The sequence below is a fragment of the Marmota monax genome, unplaced genomic scaffold (genome assembly GCF_021218885.2).
Source record: "Marmota monax isolate L192 unplaced genomic scaffold, Marmota_monax_Labrador192_F-V1.1 WCK01_AAM20220418_F8-fsc00004, whole genome shotgun sequence".
Taxonomy (NCBI): Eukaryota; Metazoa; Chordata; class Mammalia; order Rodentia; family Sciuridae; genus Marmota; species Marmota monax.
The window spans coordinates 20,888,296-20,905,385 of record NW_026692881.1 but is presented as its reverse complement, the minus strand read 5'-3'; the positions used below and the strand labels follow the sequence as shown (position 1 = coordinate 20,905,385).

The 17,090-nt window shown below is 39.6% G+C and overlaps 1 protein-coding gene across 1 annotated transcript in view; it reads right to left on the bottom strand.

Annotated features, from left to right (window-relative positions):
- Window positions 1-17,090, bottom strand: part of Sorcs3 (sortilin related VPS10 domain containing receptor 3) — a 606,876-nt gene that overhangs the window by 47,943 nt on the left and 541,843 nt on the right. The window contains exons 15-16 of the mRNA XM_046450521.2: window positions 9,410-9,527; window positions 8,290-8,423 (exon numbers count right to left, since the gene is read on the bottom strand). Coding sequence (XP_046306477.1) covers window positions 8,290-8,423; window positions 9,410-9,527 — 252 coding nt within the window. The remainder of the gene's footprint in view (window positions 1-8,289; window positions 8,424-9,409; window positions 9,528-17,090) is intronic.

The window sequence follows — 17,090 nt, the reverse complement described above, 5'->3', positions numbered from 1 at the left end:
ACCATGTTGAGATATGTTCCTGTTATCCTCAAAGTGGATCAAGGACCTAGGAATTAAACCAGAGACACTGCCCATCTATTAAAAGAAAAAGTAGGCTCAAATCTCCATCATGTCGGATTAGGCCCCAACTTCCTTAATAAGACTCCTATAGTGTAAGAATTAATATCAAGAATCAATAAATAGGATGGATTCAAACTAAAAAGCTTCTTCTCAGTACAAGAAACAATCAGTGAGGTGAATAGAGAGCATACTAATCGGTAACAAATTCTTACCACATGCATGTCAGATACAATACTAATCTCTAGAAAATATAAAGAACTCAAAAATCTTAACACCAAAAAAAAAAAAAAATAAAAATAACCCAAACAACAAATGGCCAAGGAACTGAATATACACTTCTCAGAAGAGGATATGCAATCAATCAACAAATATATGAAAAAATGTTCAACATCTCTATCAATTAGAGAAATGCAAATCAAAACTACTCTAAGATTTTATCTCACTCCAGTCAGAATGAGAGCTATTAAGAATACAAAGGGCAATAAGTATGGGCGAGGTTGTGGGGGAAAAGGCACACTCATAATTTGCTAGTGGGACTGCAAATTGGTGCAGCCAATATGAAAAGCAATCTGGAGATTCCTTGGAAATATGGGAATGGAACCACCATTTGACCTAGCTTTCCCTCTCCTTGGTCTATACCCAAAGGACTTAAAAACAGCATATTACAGGGACACAACCACATCAGTATAGATGAAAAAAATTGTGCTTTATAGCAGTACGATTCACAATAGCTAAACTGTGGAACCAATCTAGATGCCTTTCAGTAGATGAATGGAAAAGAAACTGTGGTATATATACACAATGGAATATTACTCAGCATTAAAAGAAAAGAAAATCATGGCATTTGCAGGTAAATGGATGGAGCTGGAGAATAAAATGCTAGGTGAAATTAGCCAATCCCCCAAAAACAAATGCTAAATGATTTCTCTGATTTAAGGATGCTGATCCATAATATGCTGTGAGTAGTGGGGGGGATGGGAGGATTAAATGAACTCTAGCTAGCGCAAAGGGGAAAAGGGGAGGGAGGGGAAGGGAGTGGACACAGGGGTGGGAAAGATGGTGGAATGCGATGCTCATCCTTACCCTAAGCACATGTATGAAGACACGAAGGATGTGACTCTACTTTGTGTACAACCAGAGATTTGAAAACTTGTGCTCTATATGTGTAATATGAATTGTAATAAATCCTATTGTCATATGTAACAAATTAAAATTAAAAATAAAAATAAATAAATAAAGAACCATTGCTCTACAATAGATCTTGCTACAAAAATGGAAATGTTTTATAGCTATGCTGTTCAATATGGTAGACACTAACCAGTATAACAATGGAATTTATTTTTAAATTTGATTTCATTTTAATGTGAATCATCACGTGACTAGTGATTACTATAATGGGCACTGTCGTTTTGGCCCACAAAATTTAGCTCTCAATGATATGCTTTATTATTCTCTGTTATGCCTTCTTTTAGTATAATAACTCTTGTTTATGCATTGTTTATTGTCTTGTTTATACTTTGGCTTGTCCACTATAGAAAAATCATTCTTGCTTGTGCTTCATATGCATAATACTGAAGGTTGAATAATTTTAGACCCACCTGAATTTATGTGGCCCACCAAAATCTCTTTCCCTCTGTCTTCTACATCAACACTGGGCAACCTTGCTCCGAGGATTTGGCCCCATACTAGATAAGAAAAGTAGCCACCACAACATACTAAGACTCAGGATCTGAAGTCATATTATTATCTTGAGTGAATTAACCTCTCTGTTCATGTCTATTATAAAATGCCCATAATAGCAAACTCTCTTCCCAGGAGTTGGTTGAGATGATTAAGAAAGAAAATGGATGCATAAGACTTGGTGCAACACCTGGTACATAGTAGGTGCTCAGCAAAAGTTCTTGTCAAGTAAGCAGATGGGTAAATAGGAAAGAAGAGGACTACATACCATAACCTGGTTTATGGGTCTAACCTGGTTTCTCACTGAAAAAATACATTTGGGTCTCCCAGAGGGCTGCTTACAAGGGAGCCCTCATTTCAGAGCAAGCCCCTTATGCTCCCCTTTCTAACTACCTGCTAGTCTCTAACACCCCTAATTCTCAGTGAGAATTTGGTCCTGGCTCATCACCTGCATCATGATGGAGGTTGCTGCAGAACTGCTCTCTAGAGTAAGTTCAAGGCAGGGGGAGTTATGAGGCTCTTATTTTGAAACATCCATATTGGTGCCATGTTCATGCTTATTATTGACACCTGCTTGGCTGCAAGTTGTGAAAGTCAATGATGCCCTACAAATAAAGCTCCTCTCTTCAAGAAGAGGGGGCGCACAGGTAGAAACTACCTTCCCTTTGTGAATCCAGGTTGTGTTCCTCAACTCTTCCACACAGTGAAGATAATCAACCTGCTCTCCCCAGCCTCCAACCCAACTAAACTAGGTTACATCCTCTTCCTGCTGTCTCTGAGACTTACACTGTGCCTGGACCAACGAAATGACGATGTCCTGATTTGGTTTGGGGAAACAACTAAATGGAATGTGCATAATTGCTTCTGCTAACCAAGCTGGGCACTTCACATTCCTTAGCTAATCATACTTCCTGGTAGGGGGTACCATTGAGAAGGAGACAAAGCTATGAAATGGTTGCCTTGCACTGATCTCTAGCATCACCTTAAACACAAAGAGTCAAACTATATTTGTTGAAAAAACTAAATTTCAAAACCTGACCTATGTTAATTGAAAATGACTTAAAGACACAGAAGATAATTTCAAATATTCAGACCCAGTGTTTCCCCAAACCACTGTAAATAACCCAGAACTTTCAGAAATCAAAAAACTACTTCTCCCACACACAGAAATGGTGGGAAGCATACTTTTTAGTCATATTGCATATTGTTACTATTCTCTGATTATGAAGGATGTCGAACATTTTTTCAATGTTTGTTGGCCATTTTTTTTGCGAAGTGTCTATTTAAATTATTGCTATTTACTGATGACATTATCTCTTATATAGAAGACTCCCAAAACTTCACCAGAATACTTCTAGAGCTAATAAACAAATTTAGCAAAAGGAGCAGGATACAAGATCAACATACATAAATCAATCACTTTGCTATAATCCAATAATGAATGTGCTGAGAAAGAAATCAGGTAGACTGTCCCATTCATAGTAACTTCAAAAAAGAAAAAAAATATCTAAGAATAAATGTAATCAAAAAGGTGAAAACTTTCATAACGAAAACTAAAACACTGAAGAAAGACATCAAATATCTTAGAAGACGAGAAGACATCCCATGTTCTTGGATAGGCAGAATTAATACATCAAAATAGCCACGTACCAAAAGTGTTTCACAGATTCAATGCAATCACCATCAAAATACCAATGACATTCTTCACAGACCTAGAAAAAAATAGTACTAAAATTGTTTGAAAGAGTAAGAGGCCCAGAATTGTTATGGAATATATATATATATATATATATATATATATATATATATATATATATTTACATGTCTGTGGTCAATCATACTTCATATTAAAAAAGTAGAAGAATGGTGTCAATCTCAAGCAATGTAAACAAGCATCCAAGACTTGATGCTCTTAATGATAATAATCATCAATCATATCTCATATAAAAAAACTGTAGTGAGATGAAATCTCAATGTAGTTTTTATTTGCATTTTCATCTCATTCCAGTCAGAATGGCAATCATCAAGAACACAAATAATAAAAAATGCTGATGAGGATGTGTGTCAAAAGGCACTCCCATGCATCATTGGTGGTACTGAAAATTAGTACAACCACTTTGGAAAGCAGCCTGGAGATTCCTAAAAAGACTAGGAATGGAATCACCATATTACCCAGCTTTCCTACTCCTTGGTATTTATTCTAAAGAACTAAAATCAATGTGATACAAGCACATCAATGTTTATAGCAGTGCAATTTACAATGGCCAAGTTATGGAACCAGCCCTCATGCCCATCAATGGATGAATGAATAAAGAAGATTATACACATGCACACACAAACACAAATGGAGTTTTACTCAGTAATAAAGAAGAATTAAATTATGGCATTTGTTGCTAAAAGGATAGAACTAGAGAACATCATGCTAAGTGAAATAAGCCAGACTCAGGAAGTCAAGGGTTGACTGTTTTCTCATATGCAGAAGCTAGAGCAAAACAAGGGAATACAAAAGGTGGAATCCTGTGAAAATAAAAGGTAGATCAGTGGATCACAGGAAGGTGATTGAGGGGGAGAGACCAGGGAAAGGAAAAAGAGGTAGAATGAAATTGACCAAATTATGCTATGTACATATATGATATCGATATACCAGAGTGAACTTCACATTTATGTATATCTACAAAGTACTAATTAAAATAAAACTCTAAATAAATTGAAGACAGACAGTAAGGTAGAGGAAGGGGCATAGGGGTAGGGAAGTGGGAAGAGAAAGGGGAAATTGGGGGGCTAAAGAGGAACAAATTATATTCCACGCTTTTATGATTGTGTCAGAATGAACCCCAATATTATATATGACTATAACACAATAATAAAAACATAAAAATGAAATAAACAAAAAAGAAAAAGAAATAAGTGATAGAGGCGTCTTGGAGACCATATACCTCTTAAAATTCTATCACTAAAGGTCAAAACTACTGTATTTGAAATTGTTTTACAATTAATGAAACATTCCATAAGAACTTTCATCAACAGTGGTAAACCTAGGTTGCTTGGAGATGAATTTTGATTTTAGAGTAGCTGAACATGGATACCCTGTTTCTTCTGAAACCTAAAGTAAATATGAAAGAATAAGACTTGTTTGATTTCTTGAGAAATGGATGAAATAGAGGCAAGAACAAGAGATTTAGCTAGTCCTGCATTATTTAAAACCCAGCTATGTAAGCTTGGTCAAGTAACTTATGGTCAAGATGCTTAATCTCTCCTCATTAAAAGCCAGCAGTGAAGGTCCTGATGATACAGGGCCTTGGATCCAGGTGGAATTTCTATGCAAAGGTGAGAACCACAGGATGCCTTGCAAGAGCTGCCCTCCCCACCCACCAGACTTCATTTAGAGATGGATTATGACAGTAATCTCTAAATAATGATTTAGAAACAATGCCACCAGCATTAAAATAAATAGGTAATACCCAAAAGTACTACTCTGAAGACTGTGTTTAAGTGGATGTGTAAGCTCTAGCTCAGTTGCTAAGGATACAACAGGGACCACTTAACCCTGGGGTCGGTCCAAGATTCACAACAGCAGCAGCACCACCAATAGCAACTATGTGTTGTATGGTCATCACTTGGATGAATGCCTTATCTATATTCATGATGCATATTTATCCATCCATCCATTCATTCATTCAGTTCTCCCTAGGACCCAATGGGTCCTACATATAATCTATTTCTATTTTGTGCTAGGAGACAAAGACACAGAGATTAAGAAAAAAAAAATCCCAAGATCAGCACTGGAATTTTTATCCACACCAATAAATGTTAATGGAATTACTAATGGAAATATATGTTAGAGTTCTTGTTCCTTCTCACTTCTGTGGCCTCCCAACAATGGGTGAGCATCTATTGTGTCTGGAGAGATACAGGATATAAATATGGAATATATCTCTATAGGTTGAGGCAGAGATAGGGTGCTTCAATGGAACTAGTTTGCAGAAAGACAAAAGTTGCCCGAAACATTCGGTTGCTGATTATTCAAGTTGACATCAATCTGTCACAAGCCATAATTCTGAGTGAACTACAGTACACACTGCTTTGACTGTTTTAATTGATTGTGGTTAATAATTAAAATTATTTATTCTAACTGTGAAAATAGTCTTTCTTCCCAAAGGATCAAAATTGCCACAGAAGGGACCCAGCTACTGAAGTTTAAATTCTGTTTAGTACCTTCCATTTGATAAAATCTCACTAAAGTCAAGCTTTCTAAAGAACGAAAGCAGGTAGGGAGAAGTCAGTCACCCACTTGGCTTGCAGTTGTCAGTTATTTTCCTAGTAGAAAGTGGGAAACAGAGCAAGCTTCTTGTTTCAAATCCGTGAGGACAGAAAGAGGAAGGCTATTGGTCAGGGGCAGCTGTTCTGCACCCATGGATTGACAGTTAAATCCCTTGTTCTCTACATCATCCATTTCTCTGGACTGACCTTTGTTATTCAGCTCAGAAAAGCCCCAATGCAACTGTATCATTGTTCAGCCCCTTCCATGTTCATAGGCTCACGCTTGAGCCCTTAGCTTTGTCTTTTAACCTGGGATGAGCTATAATCAAATAAAACACTAGCTTTTGACTTGGACACAAAGGAAGAATTCATCCAACTGGGATCAGAGGGATATCCACACATTCCCAGCTCTGGAGAGGTTTTTGACCCTTCTGAAAAGAACATTCAGAAACATGTTACAACTCTTCACCGACAGTTTACTGTGTGCTAGACACTGAATTCCACAATGAGGAAAGTCAAAAGTTCCTGCATTCAGAGCACTTGCATTCTACTGGGGAAAGATGGGTGATAATAAAACATTCAAAAACATGATCATTTCAAATGGTGTTTAATAATAAGGAGACATCGAAATACAACAATGTGTTGGAGAGTGCTAGGGCACAGATGAGATTAGGTGGTCTCAGAAGACATTTCTGAGAAGCTGATAATTTTGCTGAGACATGACATATTCAAAGGTGCCAGCCATCATGAGATTTGGGAAAAATTCTTATACTTCTTGTTCCTTCTTCTATGAATGAGTCTGGATTAATTAAGTTCAAGGAAATGGTATGACTGCAATGCAGGGAAAGAGGGAAGTATAGTAAGAAATTTCAATCCAGGTAAGCCAAAGCCAAATGACCTACAACAGAACAGGCCAGAAGAAGACTGGACTATAATTTAAGGAGGGAGGGAAGCCATTGGAGCACTTTAGTCATAGGAGTTATGAGATCTGAATTGGATTTATTCAAGTATAATTTGATAAATGGATTTTAGTGTGGCAATGCTGGAGGGAGAAAGAGAGTAACTCTTGGAAGCATCCATATTTTTGGAGATGGTGGAAGAACTTTGGGACATAGTGCATTGTGGACGTAGAACTTCAAGGACTCAGTGTCCTGGGTCTGAGGATGAGGAGAAGGAGATTTTTACTTCAGCTTCTGAGTGGATAGCTGTGTGCTCTATCAAGACTGGAAACACTGAACAGCACCTTCTTCCACTAAGAGGATTTAAGAACAGTTTTCCTTGGGCCACATCAAGTTTGACTTCCCTCACTTTTTTTTTTTGGGGGGGGGGGATGGGGTATTACCAGGAATGTAACTCACTCTGCCACTGAGCCACATCCCCAGCTCCATTTTGTATTCTATTAGAGACAGGGTTTCACTGAGTTGCTTAGCGCCTCGCTTTTGCTGAGGCTGGCTCTGAACTCACAATCCTCCTGCCTCAATCTCCTGAACCACTGGGATTACAGGCATGTGCCACCGTTTCCAGCTTGACTTTCCTCTTAAAAACTAAAGAGATGTATGCTGAGGAGATAGCTAGAGACATATCTGTCCAAAAGGAGAGGGAGGCCAGGTCTGGAGGTAAGTGTTTAAATATTTGGGAGTCATGGGCTGTAGGGTGAGGATGCAATCTGAACAGGTGAGATTAAAAGTTATTCTTTGTCATTGTCATTAGAGAATTATAGTCTACAACATTTTATTCAATATTTCAAAATAACTAGAAGAGTCCAAAGACTCCCAACCCAAACTATGATCAATGTTTGAGCAGAAGGAAGTGCTAATTATCCTGAGTTGATCATCATCTATTGCATACACATGCACATTATCACACTGCACCCTATAAATGTATACAAATATTATATATCAATGAAAATGGAAAGCAAAGGAAATCATGGCAGACAGTTCACGTGAAGCACAGTTTGAGGAAACAGGCCTGCAGGCCAACATCCAAGGCTCTCTAAGCTCCCTCTGTGCCCAGCCCAACCCCTCTATGACTGTCCAATACATCTGCTCACTGAAGATGAGGGAAGCCTTGGAGATGCTGCTCCGATACAGCAGTGACCATCCCTGTTAAAATGCCTTGGCCTGCCTTCTTCCCAGCAGTGCAGAGCTCCCACATGGCTTCGTAACCTGACCAGGGGACATACATCCTGTCTCTGGAACATGCCTTTTTCTCCTACCTCCTTCTTCAACCCCACTCCACAGACAGGTAAAAATCAGGTTGTAATCGGTGATAAAATGCCATAGGACTCACCACTCGAAGTCCCAATCGGCACAGACACAGGGTTCTGAGACCACTGACCCCGAGTAGTCTCGGCCCAGGGCACACTGAGCTCCTGGCTTGCGTTTCTTGAATATTTTTCTTTCTCCCATGACGCAAGGCTCTCCCTTAGAGAGAAAGTCCATAGTGAGAGAGGCAGAAAAATATAAAGGAGCTGAAATAAGCCAGCTTCTCAGCAAGAGACACTGGCCTTGTCCTTCTCTGCTCTACCTTCTGTGCTACTCAGTATAGCAAATCTATCCTCAGGAACCATCCAGCAATTTCAAGAATAAATTGCTACCCCACAAAAGGATCACTGTGGGAGGCTGGCCCACGCCATCCCTCCACCCACCCCATCCCTCCATCCACCCCATCCCCTGATATCCACATCACCCTGTTTCTTCTCCTTGTCTATAGAGACTGCAAAGACTCCTGAACCATCCCCGTGAACCACCAGGGCACAAGCCATGTGGCTTCAGCAGAATATCAGGTGGAACAAAGCCCACATGTGGCACGCAATATCCTGTCATCTTCACAGTAAAATTGAAGTTGACCCCCAAGTTCCCTCCATCTGCCAAATGACAGTACCCAACTCCTAATTCTTAAGCTAGAGATTAAAAGAGAAGTTGCTACAAGTTACATAGCCACAGGGTTCTAAAGAGTGCAGACACCTGCCCCTATTACACAGTAACGGGTATCAGTCATCGGCAGACCCATCCACCTTGCACTCTGTGAGCCTCTTCCTGACACCCCAGGGCCCTTACTTCAGTCTGGCCTAAGATATATTCTCACTCTCCACAGTGGCAGGGCCTCCTAGTGAATATGCCTGATGCTCACTTCTCTGCACATACAGCTAAATCTCCAGGTTATCATCACCTCCTCTCCCCAGGTAGCTGAGACATCTCAATGATCACATACATAGGATCCCAGGGGCCAAATGGTCCCTAAATATCTTGTACCCGTGCTAGGCCTGGTATGTCCCCTGAACCCACACCCACTGCTCAGATATCCTGCTACCTTCCTCCTCTGATAGGAAGGCCCCAGGCTAAATACTGACCCAAGCTTGCAGGAGCTCCTCTCCCTAGAGGCCAGCATGCCCCACCCTCGGCTGTACCTGATTGAGCAGGTGCCAGGTCTGATAGTCCTCCTTGGTGCAGCGCCGGCTGAAGATAGACTTGTAGTCCACTTTCACTAACTGCCATTCAGAGCGGAGGCTGAAGTGGCCAAAGACTCTAAGTGTTTGGGGAAGGGCAGGAAAGACAAGCAGAGAAGGCCCATTGTCAGTCAGTAATGTACCAGAACTAAGGATAGAGGACTGGACCGCAGCCTGGACTTTTCCTGTCCTTCCAAAATGAACTCTTGGAAGGCCACTGAAGGAGTCCACTGTCCTCACAGTTCCAGCTAATCAGCATGGCATTCCCAGTGAGTTTAACATTAAACATTTTTTCCTAATTGCAAAAGTCATATATGTGCTTTCCAGGAAGATTTAAAATGTAGAAAAGTTGTACAACAATCCAAACCCCAGGTAAAACCATTGTTCACATTTGGAACTATAGCCTTCCCATTTCTCCTTAATGCAAACACTGGGATTTCACCTATCCATGTGCATTGACAGGGACTCAGTTTCCTCATCTGTAAATTGGTATGTGTGTGTGTGTGTGTGTGTGTGTATTGAAAGAGGAGTGGATTAGCTAATCTAAAGTATGACTCTGCCATTCCTCAAATTCTGTGACTGTATCTAAATGTGTTGTAGGTGAAATTTCCATTGCCTAACTCACATGAATGCCCTCTCCCCTCTCCTCCTCTGAAAATCATAGCAGTCTCATAAAAGGAAATCATATTTATGTATAGTAAAGAAGCACACCATCAGCATGACTTAGATAATCAATACTGACCTTTTCAAAGCCCAGCAGTTGAGAGCCCTATGAATGATCAATCATCTCTAGAAAAATAGGGAAAAAAAAAGACGGATCATCCATACTCTACTCGGGTGGCACGTCTTGCAATTACAAAGCAAGACATCTATCACCTTGATGTAAAGGGTGACTAATCATGCCAGGAGCTTAGAACAAGTCTGAAGGAACTGGAGTCCTTCAGACACTGGATGGTTTCCATTTCTTGAAACTAAGACACACTACAGCCCTGGAATGTCCTCTGCCCAGGCTCACATACTGTCATGATGAAAACTAAGAGAATAACTCTCTCATAGGATAGTTCCTTCAGTGGTTTGAAAGACAAGGAGAAATGGGATTTAAAAACAATTGTGAAATGGGGAAAGAAACAGGATTATCTTTGTAGATCATAAACTGAAAATATATCTCAAGAAACAACTTTGAATGTGTTATCAGATAAAACTAAAATAAAAACTTTATGTCAAGTAAGATTAAACAGACTTCGAGGGAGCAACTGAGGGGTCTCTCCTTTAGTAAAACTGTAGAGTCTTTGTACGAGTATCAGCATCTGCTCAGCTTTGGGTAGAAGCCCTGAGAGAACACTCTGCATATATGGTACACCCTGTGGGGAGTGAACTTGACTGTCTCTCCTGGTTCTTGGTTTTGTTGCATTCTTGCTAGATCCAGTGGTTTCCAGATCCCACACATCAATGCCAGGCCATCCACCAAGGTATTTCTATCTTTTCATTCTGAATTCATTCAGAGGTTACAAATCTCTACATTTCAAATCTTTAACAAAACAGCTTTCTCCTATCATAAATGTCTACTTGTTTGAAGAGAGATGAATTCAACTGATAAGCTCATCAAGAAAAAAAAATGAAAGATGTGAGAGGACCTTGACAAATGTCTCCTTCCTTCTCTATCCAGCCTATCAAAATTCTCCCACATTCAAAAGACACCTCCTCTTGTGAGTCCTCCCTGATTGGAGCTCTCTGAGTTGCAGGATGTTTGTGATGCTAAACTGAACACTTCTGCCTACTCCAAAGAGTTTAGTAATTTCATGGATCACAAAATACATCACCATGGATTAATCTCATGCCTTTCTATGAAAGGTTGGCTAGGCAGACAGAAGAGGGAAATATGAGGCACAGGATTTACCTGGATGTCAGCAGGGTAACTGGCAGGGCTGCCATAGCAATTAAAAAAAATGAAAAGCAAAAAAAGAGTCAAGTGCTAGTAAAATTATGAGGCTGAACAACACCTAATTAGAGTATTAAAAATAACCAGGAGGGAGGTATAAATAGTTAGCTGTAAGTTTCTATTGTCTATTGTCTTGTTCATCATTTTTTATTAATGATTTGAAGACATGGAAATAATGGTCATCAATGAAAACTGAACTTTCTGATGATATAATGCTGGAAGAAACAGTCGATACACTTGCTGGAAGAATTGGACCCAATAAGGTCCTGACAGTCTAAGGAGATAGGCTGAATTTAATAAGATGTGACGCAACCATGAGAAATGTCAGTTTCTCCTCCTGGTAATGACATAAGTATCGGATAAAAGAAACAGGCTTGGTACAGCTGAGATTGAATAGCAATAACAGCAGCTCAAGAGTTTCTATATACAATGTGATCAATACCAACAAACACTTCAGGGAGAGAAGTACAAGACTCAAGATGATCTTAAAATGAGTTAACAAAATTGTACACATTATCTAGAACAAAAAAGGGGCAATATCAGGGGCTATTTACATTAGCCAGATAACAAAGAAAACCTGTGGTTAATGTTGGATGTTACCATTCAGAAATTGTATTTCAACCTATAGTACACATTTGGGCTTTGGTGTTGGTGGTGGATTTTGAATTCCTTGAAATTTTAAACAGAAATTAATATTCATTGGAACATGTATATTTATCTATAAATAAATTTCATATATTTTATCAAGTTATTTAGGGTGATTCACAGTCCTCGAAGTTTAAGACATGGAAATAGAATGGCTGATGGTACACTGGGTTGAAAGGTGGCTTCCAATACGATATGATCATGCCCCATTCTCTGGAACTACAAAAATTACCTCATTTGGGAAATAGGTATTTGCAGATATAGATAAGTTATGATTCCAAAGATGAGATGGTTCTGGATTGGTTATGAGGTGTCCCCCACTCCCAGAGCTCATGTAATAGACAATGCAGGAATGTTCATAGGTAAAGTGCTTACGTTAGGAGAGCTGTAGCCTAATCAGTGGACTAGTTCATTTAATGAACTAAAAATTTGGACTATTGGATAGTAACTAAGCAGCTTTCCTCCACTGCATTCTTCTGCCATGATGCTCTGCCTCACCTCTGGCTCAGAGCAATGGTGTCAGTCAGCCATGGACTGGACCTCTGAAACTGAAACCTTGAGCCCCAAATAAACCTTTCCTTCTCTGAGTTGCTCTTGTCAGATATTTTGGTCACAGCAATTACAAGGTGACTAACAAAAGAGATCCCCCTGGATTATCAAGGTGAGCCCTAAATCCAATGACAAGTATCCTTGTAACTGACACAAAGAAGAGAGACATGCAGTGAGAAGAAGGCTGTGAAGACAAACAGAAATTGGAGTTATGTAGCCACAAGCCAAGAAATGCCTGGAGCCATTGGAAGAAGGAAGAAGAAAGGGATAAATTCTCCTCTAAAGACCCAAAGGGAGCTCAGTCCTGCTGACCCTTTGATTTCAAATTCTGTCCTCCAAAACTATAAAAGAATTCATTTCCGTTCTTGTAAGTCATCCAATTTATGGTAATTTGTTACAGAAGCAACAGGAAACTAACACAGATGACCATATGACTCAAAAGCATTCTTCACCTCCCTGTCCAAGAAGTGGTTCCACAAATAGTAAACCTGAACATGTATCAGGAAGGGATAGGGAGAGAAGAGTAACTGGCAGACATTCTAGGGGTCTCTGACGTGTGAATCTCTAAAAGCTGTGAGATAACTTTCTCACAGTCAAAGTTGTCCAGAAGGCAAGGGATGCTCTAGGGTTAGGAAGAACAGAACTCCACCCTCAGGCTTGATTGTTCCCCAGGGGGCTACAGTGAACTGGATGCAAGGATGATCTAGGTTCACAGTCTAGCTGATTACAGATGTCCACTACAATTGAGCCACTACAGATGTCCATGTTGGTCTTCCCAACTCTTTGGGATGTCTGTTTCTTTAACTCAGAGTGCTCATTTCAGGATTGAACACAAGATTATATGCTCAGTTAGAACTTGTGGACCGGTGTAGATTCTTCTCTTCTGCAATCTTGGCAGGTATATTCCTTTTATCTCATTTCTTTGGCTTCTATCCCAGATTTCTTTATACTATGATTCCTAAGTTTTTCCCCAAACTGTAAATTGATAAATACTAATATTTTCACTTGGGAGTATGCTAGTCTGATTTCCCATGAGGTTATTTTCATATGCCAGACAGAAAATTATAATCACTTAAATTGCTGGTAGGATTATAAGCTTTGTTCTGCTCTCGATGGGCCCCAACTCAGATCAGTGGGGTAAACCCCTTAACCACTTTCAGACATTAACACATTCCCCATGCTTCCAATCAGTCTCATTCTGGGAAGATCACAGTTCACTGTGAGTCCCCTCCTGTGATGTATTAGTGGCTCAGACATTTGCTTTTGTTTCTGCATGGATGTGGCTTTCCTAATTCTGTTCAACATCACATTCTTTTTCTGCTCATCTGATTAGAGCTGCAGACGCTGAAGAAATGACAAACAGCAAGCATAACAAAATAAACAGGAGATAAAATAAGGACTAATTCATATTCAAATATTTCTCTTCCCATTTCATAAACACAAATGGGAGAGATGTTGAAATTCATAATATGATCTGTGGAAATGAGACTCCAACAGAGAAATCAGGATGACCATCAACAGAAAATAGGTGCTTCATTGGGGGTGACAAACATGGAAAAGGTCCACTTGGTCATGAACTGGAAAAAAAAAAGAAATCCCAGACTGCTTCTAATAAATAATAATGAGAAACAAACATCAAGGGCAGGGTTTCTTAATAGCTGTAAATATTCTTCTAAAGTCAAGGAGCCCACTGCCAACAAAGTGGATGCGACTTCTTCATACTGGTATCATTTTTTAGAAGAATAAAGTGTATATCAATTCCAATTAGTATATCAGTTAAAGACAGACTACCAAGAGATGGGTAAGGTGAAGGAGCCAAAGGCGTGGGAAATCTTTCAAAGGATAATGTGATTCCTAAACCATGTGCTATTTCTTCCAGAAAATCTGTGATATTTCTGGCAACACTGAGCTCTCTTACTTAAGAAGTTCAAGCATGCCTGTTACCAGAGGTGCTTTTAGAGGGCTTATTACACATAGATTTTTTCCCACACAGAAAGCTTCTCATTTGTACATGTGGGGTGCCTAATTATTTGCATTTCTCATAAGTTCCAGGTGAATCTGATGTCACTGGCCCCAGGACCACACATTGAGCACCATTGCTCCAGACCACTGATCCAGAACTTCTTAATTTTCTTGTATCTTTGATTAATTTTTTTCATTATTCAATTAGAAAGCTCCTTAAGTACAATTCTTGTACTTCTTTGTGTCCTATAAAGAAGAGTAATTCCTAGCCATGGTAGTTGTGTAACAGAGAATGGCTAATTGATCACTGTGGGCCAATGGAAGGAACAAAAGAATTTGAGAAGGTGGAGTTTTATTCTCCGTCTGTGGCAAAGAGGAGCTAGTTCTTGCAGGGCAAGTCCTCTGTTACCAACAGTCCCATTTGCTTACAATTGCCAAGTTGAACTGTTTTGCTCTCCTCCTTGAAAAATGTAACCCTATCCCTCTTTCTTAATGCAAAGAAATATAATCACTAATGTAATCAGAACTCCACCAAGTGAGATAATGTAGCATGTGAAAAATCTTTTTAAATCCCTACAGACAACCAATGTTCATTGCCATCATTGCCACCATCATCATTGTCATTGTTGGAATCCCTGCAGGCCCATCCAATCCTTTTCTCATCAAGGACTTTCAATAGATTTGGCTGAAATCCCTTTTCAAAGTACTTAATAACCCCCAGTGCTCTAGTGAGTCTCTCTCTCTCTCTCTCTCTGTGTGTGTGTGTGTGTGTGTGTGTGTGTGTGAAGAGAGACAGAGACAGAGACAGACACAGAGAGAGATTATCTCCCTCTTGAGCCTTGGAGAAAGTTAACACCTCGTTCATCAACATAGATGACTGCTGTCTGGAAATGGGTAGCCTACCCTTTGGTTTCTCAGAGGAAGTAACTCCTAACCACAGGAACAAAATAAATGAATTCTCTAATTCATTTCTCACTATATGGATTTTCAGGAAAAAAAATCAATTAGAATTTATTACTTCTGTTTTTCTTTTTCCTTTTACTTTGCCACATGGATTTTTTTCATGAGAGTCTTTGTCTCCACTTCAGATTCATCTTCTTGGATTCTATATACCTACAGAGCCATCTCTCTCTTTCTTTTGTTTTTTAAACCTCCTCCAGTGCTAAGTGTCCACACTGCTAATGTGACTCTGGTCACAGATAGTCCTCTTGTGGTCTGTGTTGTTGTTTAATGTGCAGGTGGTCTGGACATAGTGGCAAGAACTATGCAGGGAAGTAGAAGGTTTGGCTTTTCCTATTTCTCCTCTGCCACAAAATTAGTTAGGTGACCTTGAACAAATTACTTCCCTCAAGCCTTTAGTTTTCTGATAAAAGGTACTTTATAATCAGTGAAATATGCTAAAAAAATGAGATGCAGAAAATGGCCCTTTTAGAAAGACAGCTTCTAGGTTTATTTTCTTTTATTCCCCATGTCTACCTTCAGGGGTACAAGTTAACTATTTTCTGGCGACCTTCCACACGAAGGATTTATGTATCTCAGTCACTCATCTTTTTCACCATGGGCACTTCTTTCATATAACAGATGCTCAGTCAATATAGGTCTGAGTTGATTAATACAGAGACTTGATCTAACAAAAGAATTCACTTCTTCCAAAATTGGGGTAATGGCTTTATGTGCCTTTTTTTTTGCGGGGGGTGGGGGGCTTCAAGAACGTGGCAAGAAGGGTGTTTAGAAAGCTAAAAGCAATCTCGAGGGACGGTGGGTGAGGAAAAGCAGCAGCTCTGTCCCTTGTCATCCTGGACTGTGTTAGGATTTCCATAGACAAATGTGATTTCCTGGGATGCTAAAGAACACACCTCTAATCCACTATTCAGACCTGAGTAAGTCTTTCTGGAAAGAGAGTGATTAATTTGAGGGAGGGAGGTGGCTCACAAAAATAAAAGACTTCATTAGAATTCCATCTACAGAAAGGGTTAGCTACTCATTAATTAAATGATTTCAAATGGGATCTCGGTATATAATTGCTATAATTTAGGTGGAAACAATGCCACCCTAAATGTAATTAGAGAAGTAGGCTCTGTAAAGATGTTTACCTCTTTCTAGGAGCAAAGCTCTGGGTCACCTAACTCCCCCGCCACCCCGGTCACTTGATTCTTTTTCCTACCCCAAGTTATACCAGCTTTACAGATAGCTATGAAAGCTGAAAGAAGCTTCAAAGAAATATGGTTGACCATGATCCTTTAAGAAGGGAAAGGACAAAGAGTCATTTCCAGGAAGCTACTATAAATATCAAAAAGGAAGAATAAACAATTCTTGGGAGACAAATTAGGTGGACTTTGCTACAGAATGACTTTGGAAGGAACTTTTGAATGAACTCAACTAAGACAAGATCAGGTTGTCACAACTTAACACCAGGACATTCCCTTTCCCTTCCTCAGTGACTTCACCTGCATCTTGAACTTTTCCAGCCACCAACTCCCATTGTAATCTGCCCAAATGACATCTTCAGAAGCAAAGCAAGGCCAAAGCTGACTCTGTTAGCTCCTT